Source organism: Mytilus trossulus, chromosome 7 (assembly GCF_036588685.1).
Source record: "Mytilus trossulus isolate FHL-02 chromosome 7, PNRI_Mtr1.1.1.hap1, whole genome shotgun sequence".
Classification (NCBI taxonomy): Eukaryota; Metazoa; Mollusca; class Bivalvia; order Mytilida; family Mytilidae; genus Mytilus; species Mytilus trossulus.
In genome coordinates this window covers 31,153,609-31,165,947 of record NC_086379.1, presented here as the reverse complement: position 1 = coordinate 31,165,947, position 12,339 = coordinate 31,153,609, and the positions used below count along the sequence as shown (strand labels likewise).

The following is a 12,339-nucleotide window of genomic DNA, read 5'->3' as shown; positions in this document are numbered from 1 at the left end:
GTACAAAGTTGAATTGGTTGGGTTACATTCAGGAAAAGGGGACATGGTTAGGATAATTTTGCAAATATGAATTGTAATCATTACTAAAAAAACATCAAATTAAATGCTTTTCTGTAGCAACATCTTTTAAATACATGTTATCTTATTTGTAGATAATGGAAGTGAATGGTCAGAACTTTCAGCATATTACGCACAATCGAGCCTTAGAATTATTACGAGGGACCACACATTTGTCAATGGCTATCAAATCTAATTTACCAGGTATGTATACCTAATGGTGTTGTATATTTAATCAATCGTTGCATTATGGTATACTTTTATGTTTTAGTGATTCTTATTCTGTCACCTAAGACCTTAAATAATGGAGAGTGCTACAGTATTTTCAATTTAAATAGGCATTTTTTATATTATAAAGTTTGAATACAATTGTCATATGGACTCCTTGATGTGTTACTTTAAATACTTCAAAAGACTCATGTTTTAAGATAAAGAAGAACAACCAAATAAAATCAATGAATGACAGTCTCCAGATTTTTTACATAGGAAAAACAAATTTGATCCCTATTTCTTTTGGGATACTTTTTTTTAAACATACAAAGAGCTCTGTATGCCTCATGTTCAAAAAAATTATCATGAGGATTATTGTATCTCATGTAACTATGTATCTATATGAATACATTCTTCCTTTATATTTACATATCGCATACATGATTATTCTTCATTATTTTTCTTCAGATTTTAAGGAAATGATAGAAGTGACAGAACAAAATAAACAAAATAGACAATCTACTCAGAGTACTTCATCATTCACAAAACGATTATCTGCCCCTGATTTAGATAATATGTCTCCATTCATTAAATCATCTATAAAAGATAAAAGTTTTGACAAAAAGGATAAATCTTGGTTTAAAACAGTTGGAAAGAAAGCGTTTATTAAGAAAATTGGAGGTTTCTTTCCAAGGAATGCCAGTACCTCAAATATGGAATTGTAAGTATGACTATTATCTTAATATTAAAAAAAAGTATGGAAGTTAAATGTATAGGGAAGACATTATAATAGATTAATACAAATTCATCTTAAATATCAATGAAACAACAAAAGAGTCATTTTAAGTATGAGAAAACAGATTTACTGAAGTTTCAGCTAAATGGTGCAAGCAAGGAAATTATTTTTTTAAAGATGGTACTATTTCATGTTGGGTGTAAAATATTTTAATGCCTAATATAAAACAAGAAAGGTTGAATAAACTTGTGAACAATTAAAGATGTATGAGAAAAATTTGCTTCTGAGAAAGTAACTTTTAAAAGATACAAGAAAAAAGCTGAGAAGGAAGTGACTAGTATAGAAACTAGAGCAAAAAAAACTTTAACAGAAAATGATTTTACTAATGCAAATTATACAATGTCAGAATTTATATACTGTTAAAATCTGCTTTAGTTGTGTTATATATTCTAATTTGTTCTTATTTTATTCACAGTGAAAACATGAACAAATCTGATGAGAGTTTATACTCCGCATCAATTCATAATACATCCAAAAGCTCATCGTCATCATTGACCGTACAGATGCCTAATCATCTAAGTGCCAGTAATCCTGATTTGTCATTACTTAGTGTAGAGGATCCAAAACCAGACTATCCTGACCATGTGGTCAAAGTCTTTAGGGCCGATCAGTCTTTCAAATATTTACCTATACATAAGGTAGGAAATAAAAAAAAATATATGTATATTATGTTGAGTGCTAGGTTAATATTAATGTCATGACCATAGAGATATACTTTTCAAATATCTATTAGACAAAATCGAAATAAGTTTTTTTTATCAGAAAGTATGCCCAGGGTAGGTTTGATGTCTGATAGGTGCTCATCTTATATATTAAGATGTTTATATGGGTGGAAAAGAGATCAGGTGTTGGATGGTTATATTAAAGGCAAACAAATAGTGAGATTTAAAATTCTCAATATCAGATAGAACTGAACAGTGAATTAATCCTCATTTTTGTTCAGTGTCCAGTAAGTTTCAAATTGAAATTATAAATATTCACAATTTTAAGGGATGAACATGGAGTATATATTATACACAAATGCATACTATACACAGTCGAATACTGTACATATTATACACAAATGCATACTATACACAGTCGAATACTGTACATATTATACACAAATGCATACTATACACAGACGAATACTGTACATATTATACACAAATGCATACTATACACAGTCGAATACTGTACATATTATACACAAATGCATACTATACACAGTCGAATACTGTACATATTATACACAAATGCATACTATACACAGTCGAATACTGTACATATTATACACAAATGCATACTATACATAGTCCAATACTGTACCTATTATACACAAATGCATACTATACACAGTTGAATACTGTACTTAGATTATACTATATATTTATAGGATGTTACATCAAAAGAAGTGGTGATGTTAGCTTTACAAGAATTTGGTGTTACAGATCCTAGCAGGTAGTATTATATAACCAACTCAGTAATCATGTTTAATATCAAGGCATACATTCAAATTTAATCATTTTAATCACATTTCCAGCTAGAAAGTCTTCCTTGTGTAGAAAATATGTTCCAAAACTGATTATGTGGAGATTAACAGGACTTTTTATTTTCATTAATTGTAATTATTTAACTAAATGAAGATTATTTAAACTTTGTCAATGTTTACTAAAATTTTTAATATGATTCATATTTAGCTTCTCGATTCCTACAGTTTATAAGCAAAATTATTTTTATTATAGAGTTTTTGTTTTATATGCACCCATGAGGGTGTTAGCAAAATTATATGTATCTATTTATTACTCCAAGATATCGTGCTTAATGCAAAAGGATAGATTTCAAATTTAATGAGGGAATCTCTCAGCAATTTGATCTTATTTTATTATAAATATAAAAATAAAAATAAAAGGATGTCTCTTTGACACAACCCCCATTTCCATTCTCAATTTTATTAAAATTGTTAATGATTTTTAATTTCAGTAACTTTTCTCTATGTGAAGTGACTGTAGAAAACGAGAGTCTGATTAAACAGAAGCGTTTACCAGAGACAATGTGTAATTTACCTGATCGTCAGAATCTCAATGGCAGGTAAGTCCAAAAATAGACATGATGTAATATGTAGCTTATCCTCTCAGCTGAAAGTCTTGGTAGAAGGGATTCCCTTTCTCTCCGTTTTATATATAATTCTCTATGTAGACATTTAACAGGGATGTTCTCTAGTATATGATAGATGAGCTATATGCGAATTAGAAAAAAAGCCACTTAATTTTACACGTAAAAAAAATAATTTAATATGAAGTTTCCAGAATATTGGCATTGTATTTGTTGTCTATAGTGGAGAACATCCTTGCTTTTCTTTTTGCAGAATATATCTTCAGCCAAAAAAATATATTTTCTCATCAAATATACCTGTCTATTTCTTCCTCAGAAATGAGTCAATATTTCTTCAAAGCCATGTGCAGTTAGATAGCAACTATATATTTAGCTTCTATAGTATCACATTTCTTTACATAAGTCATTCACAAATTTTCCTTTACCGCAAAATGTAAGACTGGAGATAGAATGTCACTGATTAATGTCCATGTAAATAAAGAGGGCAATCCTAAACCACTAAACAGGATAAACAACACCATGGTTAGAATACAAAAAAGACAAACTGACAAACATCAGTCCACAAAACTTTACACACATTACACATAGTTTAGACACCACAATAATTAATTATAATAATTTTTTTTATATTGGTGAACAGTTAAGTTTGTTTGAATGTTTTAAATATTTTTAAATTTTCAAATATTTGAATTAATTGCATGCCACAGTTTATATATAAATGGATACAGCACCTTTAAGATAAATTATGCACTTTTTCAATTCAATACTGATATGGGGGTTGAGAGTTAGTTTCGGAAAAGTCTGTTACACATATTGAATAAGAGATTACAATGTATTTCCCAGTTATTATGACTTGCTTTAAGTTCTTTAATTCGTTGAACATAGTAACACAAAAATGAGAATAAAGTTATAATTGTTAACTTTAAAACTGAGTTAATGTGAACATTTCTTTATGGTTGATGTTATTGGGTTGCTGTCTCAATGACATATATTAAACCTCTTCCCTAGTTCACATTGAACTGTGAATCACAGAGTTATGGACATTCAATGTCATTCCAAAATGAAGAGAAAAATAATTTCAGAAACTAAAATTAGGTTCCAAAGTTTTATTAGTAAGTCAACAGCTATTCTCTGGGAAATGTAGTCTTGATAGAGTGTAACGACTTTTCCAGTTGAAACATTGAACTCGATTCTCCCATGTTATTAACGTATATATATTGAGTTACAAGCAGGTGCTGTAAAATTAAGGTATACTCCTGGAACTCGGCCTGAGTTTGTGCTTATTTGGGTTGAAAGGTTTCACAGCATGCACATTTTTTCATTGATCATTATTCAGACATCTCTACATTACTAGTTTTGATTTTTTTTTCTTGAAAACTGAATGTTTTTGGAAATTTATTGTTGCACATTTTGGCGTTGGTTAAGCAATGCAATTTTTTTGATTTTTTTGTAAAGAAAACTTTTTATTCAGATGGATGCTCTACATTATTATCAGATTTGAATTTGTCCACTGCCACTTAATTTCAACAGGCAAATATAATAAAATCCATAGCAGACTTAGGTCAGTATTGACCAATAAGAATCGCTGTCAAACTGAAAAACACTTTAAACCAGTTAATCATAAGATGTAGTCATGTTTGTTTAATTAGATAAGTGTATTTAGGAATGAAGTTGCAGGTCTCTGTGAGCTCTAGTTTAGAAAGCTTTAAAAGTTTTAAGTTTTGTTTTTTTTGGATAATTTTAGATCTTTAGACATTCTGTTCTTTGTTTTAAGGGCTGCATACAATGCATAGCTTTTATATATCTGCATATTATATTAATGAATGATATATTCTTGTTACTAACTATTTTGTTTATTAATATCTTTGATGCATGTGCATAAACTTCCTGCATATAACAAAAATATATATTAATCTGCTTTTATGAGTGAGTTACTAATATTTAACAAAGTTAAACATATTTAGTTAGTGTATTTTGGTTTGCACTAAGTAGAGATTTCCTGTGAAAATATGACGGAAGTTTTATATTCATGATTATCGTACATGGTTCATCACGTGTTTGGACACATTTCTGTATCAGTTTTATATTGGGCATTTGTCCAAACATGATCATAAGTTTAACAATTTGTACTAGTTTTATTAAGGGAATTATAATAGTAGATTCTATATTAATATATACTTTAAATAAACAAATAAGTGTAGGTAACAAGATATTTCATTATTATATCTAAAGGATCTGTACACATGTATAGATTTGAACTTATGGAAATATTGACACTTTTTTGCCAAACATTGATGGATAATTTTAGCTACTCTGTTTTCTAATCACTAAAACTGACATATGAAAATAAATACTAATAAATGGCATAAAGCAAACATGCATAATCAGTTTTCATGTCAAGTTTGAATAGATTGATTGACATAGTTTATACTTTATGTTAAATTTTAATTTTATTTTTAAAATCTCAAATTTAACAAATAAGAGGAGACTGTAATTATTATTTGTAAGCAGTAAGAGCACCAGTTGTTGGTAATAGCCAATTTCTTAATTGTTATCGTCATTTGTACCATTTGAAATAAGAAGTTTATAAGGGGAGATAATTCAACCAACATGTGGTTAAAATTGTCAGCTACCAATTGCTGCATTTGAAATAAAAGTTTATAAGGAAAGAAAATTGAACCCACTTATATTTTAACCACTTCGATTAGCATTGAAGAATTTCACCTGAATCAATGGTAGAAACCTTTTAAAAGCAGAAGGATTTATCCCTGATTAGCTGTTCCGAGTAAATTTCATTGCTGGTATTTAATTTTATTAAAAACTTTTTTGACAAGCAAATAAGAATCAAACATATAAGTTATATGGTGTTTACATCAGCATTCAAACCATGGATTTAGGATGTTTTGCCTGCTAACCATATAGATAAACTGTATTCTTTATTAACTTATATTTTTTTTATCGTTATATTTTGTACAATTAGGTAGAAGACAATTGAGAATAGTTGACCTGGTTTAAAGTTTAAATCTCTGCCTTTAATTGTTAAACTTCCCTCAACGGAAAACATCACTTGAAGTTCGAAACTTTTTTATCATAGATAAATTATTTTTAAATTTATAATTGACTAATTAAAAAAGTAGGAATTTTCTTGAAATTTTAAAACTTTTTCACACTATTGTAAATTTTTGAGAAAAATTATAAGTTGATTGTCTGTTCTTATTTTTGATATTAAAAGCCACTTAAAATGACTAGTTTCTCAGGAAAGAAATACTTTAAAAGAAAATTTTTAGTAACAAGATTTGTATGCTATTCTTTCAAGTTGTTGTTATACTATTTTCAATATTAAAGATAATGGTAGATGTTTTCAAAATGATGAAATATTTTGTCTGTAAAAAAATTTTCAGATAATAGTTTGAACACATATCAACTATTGATTTTCTTAATATACGTTTAAGATCAGATTAATATTATAAAATTAACTTTTTAATATTACCTACGGTCAAAGGTCTTTGTCGAATTGTGTATGATAGTGATATCAGAACTAAGTTTGAAAGTTGGTTTTCTCTCTTATGATTATTTTCTTTCCTTTTTAACTGATAATTATTGTTATACGAATTCTGCCAAATCATTTAAAAAATATAAAACTTAGAATTCACAAAAATTGTTATTATAATTTTTTTCAAACCCACTATGAAAAGCAAAGAAATAAAAACAAATTGAATAAATGTTCAAACTTTTAAATTATGAAATACTTCCTAAGAACAGTTCTGATATATCATATACAATTTATCTAACACATCATCATGTTTTAACAACGCATTTAAATGTCTGTCTGTTTGTGCGTGTGTGTGTGTGTGCCAGGCATGGAGTTTCCAGGGGTTAATATTGTGTTTTTGTTTCTGATCACTCACCCAGGCGCACTGTTCCATGTGTACTCAGGTATTACTTAAAGAATAATTTGAACCCGGAGACACTGGTACCCGACGAGTTGCGGTCAGAATTGATCAAAGAGGCACAGATAAGTCTACTACAGCTCAACACTACAGAAGTGGCATCACAGCTGACCTTGGAAGATTTCAAAGTATTTAAAGATATAGAACCGACAGAGTATATCGATGACCTGTTCAAGCTAAATGCAAGATATGGAACCCCAAGCTTAAACAAGTTTTCAGAGGTACAAAGTACAAAGCAAAGTTTGTTTTTTTATTATGTCAAATTTTATGTTTCTTCCAAATTGGATTTGTAAATATGAAAAGGGAGGCAATTCTTGTAGATTTATAGATTATCTGTGGTTTTTCAAAATAGAGGCAGTGATGACATGAGATGTAACAAAGAAACATCTTTTGAGTTTTAAAGACCATTGATTATCTGTTCATAGCTGATTTCCTAAGCAAGTTAGCAATGTCAATGATGTAGGCGCATGACAACATATACTCTCTACAAAAAGTACACTGTTGTTAATGGGCCTCAAATACTTAGGATAAGTTTCTATCTCAAGCGAATAACATGATATGAAGAATTGTGACAAAAGATCACCGGAAAATACACAAAATATGTATAAATAAAGGTATCTCACCTTAGATCTCACTATCAATTTATTGAAAATTATGAGTACAAACCTTTCATTTGAACAGCATTTACATTTTAAGATAGAATATTTATTCCACTAAAAAACACTTCTTTTATGTATCCTTATTTTGGATATGTTACTATTTATTAAAATACTAGGTTGTTTTAAGTATAGATGATTGAAATATCTAAGATAAGTGATTACATTCAAAAGTGGGGGAAGTTCATATATTGTCAAAATAAAAATCAGCCTATCACAAAATCGGGTAAATTATATCTTTAAAAAGTTGAGTGTGGAATGTAATTATAACCTCAATATTGTTTATTTCAGTTGGTGAACCGAGAGATGTTCTGGGTGATATCGGAAGTTTGTGGAGAACTGAATCTAGTCAGGAGAATGAAACTCATCAAACATTTTATAAAAATGGCTCGTCATTGTAAAGATTGTAAAAACTTTAATTCTATGTTCGCTATCATAAGTGGATTAAGTCATAACTGTGTGGACAGGCTACGCAATACCTGGGAAAAAGTGCCAAATAAATATGCCAAAACATACAACGTAAGTCATGATGTAATGAATAAAAGGACATGATTGAAGTTTGGGTAACAATGATATTGGATATAGCCTGACTGGTTTCAAAAAAGGAGAAAAGTCAGGTTTTCTCCCTGATGGTGTGTCTTTAGTTATATCCATTTTATCAGAAGGTTACAGGTCAAATATTCTTAATCTGCATATAAGTATACTGTTTTATTGTCGAGCCTTCGACTTTAGTCGAAAAAGCGAGACTAAGCGATCCTACATTCCGTCGTCGTCGGCGGCGTCAACAAATATTAACTCTGTGGTTAAAGTTTTTGAAATTTTAATAACTTTCTTAAACTATACTGGATTTCTACCAAACTTGCACAGAAGCTTGTTTATGATCATAAGATAGTATCCAGAAGTAAATTTTGTAAAAATAAAATTCCATTTTTTCCGTATTTTACTTATAAATAGACTTAGTTTTTTTCTGCGGGGAAACATAACATTCACTCTGTGGTTAAAGTTTTTAGAATTTTAATAACTTTCTTAAACTATCCTGGGTTTGTACCAAACTTGGACAGAAGCTTGTTTATGATCATAAGATAGTATCCAGAAGTAAATTTTGTAAAAATATAAATCCATTTTTTCCGTATTTTACTTTTAAATGGACTTAGTTTTTCTACGGGGAAACATTACATTCACTCTGTGGTTAAAGTTTTTAAAATTTTGATAACTTTCTTAAACTATCCTGGTTTTGTACCAAACTTAAACAGAAGCTTATTTATGATCATAAAATAGTATCCAGAAGTAAATTTTGTAAAAAGATAACTCTATTTTTTCTGTATTTTATTTTTAAATGGACTTAGATTTTCTTCAAGTTAACATTAAACACAGTTTGCAGTTAAAGTTTTCAAAACATTCATCAGATTTATTAACTATCCTAGATTTTTACCAAACTTAGACAGAAGCTTCTTACAATCATAAGATGATATCAAGAGGAACATTTTTATTTATTTTTTTCTCATTTTTCTTGAGCTTGCGATTTACCTCAAAAGAAGGCGAGACACTGGGTTCCGTGGAACCCTTACAAATTTTTTGTACCTTTGAACTCAAAGATATTATTACAATACAAAGCAAAAACTTTCCAATAAAATCAACATCTGGTAATATGACAGGGAACACTAAGACTCAGAGACACTTATAAAAAATATATTGATTTAGTGTGGCCTTGTTAGTTGAATAGTCCTAAAAATAAATTAAGCTTGATTTAAAAAAAATTGACCTTACTTTATTGTTATGTGTTTGCAGGATTTGCGAGACTTAATGGATCCCTCCAGAAACATGTCTAAATACAGGAATCTCATGAATCATGAAAATGTTCAACCGCCAATGGTAAGTCAAGGTTACAATTGATCTGTTAATCCTTTCCATTAGTATGAATAAGAAGAGATGTAGAAATATATATATTTAATGAGACTTCAGGCCAACAGTGCAGAAAAAATGTCACTGTTTGTAATAGTTCTATTTGTTTATGTGTCTGTCAACTGCACGTTAATAATAAGTTCTAGCTTGTGGCACCAAGCTTCTTCTGGTATAAATGTTAATGATTTTTAGTTAATTATTTTCCTTGTTATCTTGCTTGTGGTTTTTTTTGGAAGGGAAATGCCAGTCAAGACTTAAAAAAGATTGAGCCTAATGGACAATGTTATTCTTTGGAAAAGTTTGTGTAATAGGAAAAAACATTAAAAAAAAGAACAACTTAACTTGATTTTATTTTTTGGACTTTATTAATATATTATATTAAAGTTGCAAATCTACATTCAATGTCAGCATTGACTGTACATCAGCTGATGAAAAATAAGTATAGCAGGTTGTGACTGTTTTATAAGCAGGGCTGAAATGCACAGATATATTTTATTGATCTGGGGTGTAACTATTGACCAATAACTCTCAGTGCAACATGTGTAGAAATGTTACTGTCAATAAACTTTTCTATTTTATATATTTCAGCTGCCTTTTTTCCCCATTGCAAAGAAAGATTTGACATTTATCCATCTAGGGAACGATTCCTATGTAGATAATTTAGTCAACTTTGAAAAGTTCCGTTTAATAGCAAGAGAAACAAGACATATATGCAACATGGCTTCCGCAAAATATGTAAGTTTATCTTAGTTCTTTTACATGAGTACTAATTACAGTTTGAAAATTATTATTGTTGAGCTTTATAAAGAAGTTATAATTTATATATAGAGATAAGAAGATGTGGTATTATTGCCAATGAGACAACTGTCAACCAGAAAACAAATGATGTAGATGTTAGCTTTTAAAAAGAATGAAGATGAGACAATGCTTGATCATACAGTTTATGAAATTACAACATGAAAATATTCCATATGCACCAAAAGACATAATATTCTTCAAAATATTCAAGAGTATACAAATACAAGTGGAGAATGATAAACATTTAGGCTATAAACATAAACATAGAACTTAATCTGATTGATGTATTTATCAGTAAAATATAATATGCCTATTTTTTTATACCAGGATGTAAGTACGATGTTCCTTGGAACACCCAGTCATGACGAAAGTACCTGGGTCTCTGGTTTAGCCACAATGAAGAGAATGAGGGCACGGCGTGGTTCTACGTTACCTAATGCAAAAAAGATGTATGAGGAAAATGAAATGAAAAGACGTGTGAAGTCATATTTATGTAATCTTAAAGTGATAGACAATGAGGAAAAACTTATGGAAATGTCTCATCAGTGTGAAGTTCCTGGTAAGGGTAATACTTTAGTTTTGTCAATTTTGGAAATACTAATCTTCTGTTGAAAAATCTATGAATGACCATTATAGTTCTGACTTATTTGTGGCACCTTTAAGGGTACCGTATTGTTCCATATTCATAATTACTGAATCAAAGCATAACACACAATAGAAAATATCTAGTTACAAAGGAAGCAGTTCTGAACTTTATAAAATTAACAAAAGAAAATATTTGGTGCAGGTTTCAGGACATTGAACACAATGGCACAGGGAGAAAAATTGATCAAAAAATTGAATTTGTATATAAGAAATGATAGAAAATAATCCTGATTTGGTAGGACTCTTTCAAATGAAGTTATAAAAAATATTCAAATTAGCTCTTGCCGCATTATAGCCTTTTTTTGCTAATGCGGCGTAAAGCAACCAACAATCAATCAATCAATCAATCTAATGAAGTTTTTCTACTTGACAAATATGTTATTTACCCCAGGAGTAGATTACCTTAGCCGTATTTGGCACAACTTTTTGGAATTTTGGGTCCTCAATGCTCTTCAACTTTGTATTTGTTTGGCTTTTTAACTATTTTGATCTGAGCGTCACTGATGAGTCTTATGTAGACGAAACGCGCGTCTGGCGTATAAAATTATAATCCTGGTACTTTTGATAACTATTATTTGATACACTTTTTAATGAAACATTTGAAAACATGCAATATCCTTAGGAAAAGCTAAAACAAAATTACTTATTAAAGTGAAAATGCATAAAAAAATATTCAGAATTGCAAACCACATCACTACATTAATAAAAAGTAAAAATATGTCTGGATTTACCTTGATAAATTTGTTTTTTCTTCTACAGTAAAGAAAGATCACACATTACATTCATTAAGCAGCAGTGTTTCAACACCAAATTTAACAGAAGAAAAGAAAGTTATAGTCCCAAGTGGTCCCAGATTTGGTAAGTCAAATTTTATCAGAAAAAATACAGAATAAAATCATGATTTAAATGTCATGAATAAAAAGCAAATTGTCTGAAACGGTGAAATATGCCAATTCAGAAGACTCTTTGCATCTGATTTCATTGAGTGTGTAGGTTAAGGTAATATCTCTGTTTACAATGGGTAAGCTTGCTTGCTAGCAGAACCATGAAGTCATTATTAGCTTAGGAAAACTACCCTCCTCTAAGTGTAGACTAATCCGACAGATAACTTATCTATCTCTCTGTAGGACTAGGCTACTTCGAAAGGAGGGTAGTATACCTAACCTAAAAATGACTTCAGGGTTCAGCTAGCAAGCAAGGTAACCAGAGATATTACCTTTACCTACACACT

The 12,339-nt window shown here is 29.6% G+C and overlaps 1 protein-coding gene across 14 annotated transcripts in view; it reads left to right on the top strand.

Annotated features, from left to right (window-relative positions):
* The window catches only part of LOC134724922 (rap guanine nucleotide exchange factor 6-like), a 74,496-nt gene that overhangs the window by 49,224 nt on the left and 12,933 nt on the right, over nt 1–12,339 (top strand). For 13 of the 14 annotated variants that reach the window (XM_063588298.1, XM_063588293.1, XM_063588295.1 and 10 more), the window contains 11 exons: nt 153–261; nt 736–988; nt 1,479–1,701; nt 2,439–2,503; nt 3,026–3,133; nt 7,070–7,328; nt 8,055–8,282; nt 9,552–9,635; nt 10,254–10,400; nt 10,791–11,022; nt 11,868–11,966. In XM_063588298.1, coding sequence (XP_063444368.1) covers nt 153–261; nt 736–988; nt 1,479–1,701; nt 2,439–2,503; nt 3,026–3,133; nt 7,070–7,328; nt 8,055–8,282; nt 9,552–9,635; nt 10,254–10,400; nt 10,791–11,022; nt 11,868–11,966 — 1,807 coding nt within the window. The remainder of the gene's footprint in view (nt 1–152; nt 262–735; nt 989–1,478; nt 1,702–2,438; nt 2,504–3,025; nt 3,134–7,069; nt 7,329–8,054; nt 8,283–9,551; nt 9,636–10,253; nt 10,401–10,790; nt 11,023–11,867; nt 11,967–12,339) is intronic. The other variant, XM_063588288.1, reaches the window with a different exon arrangement.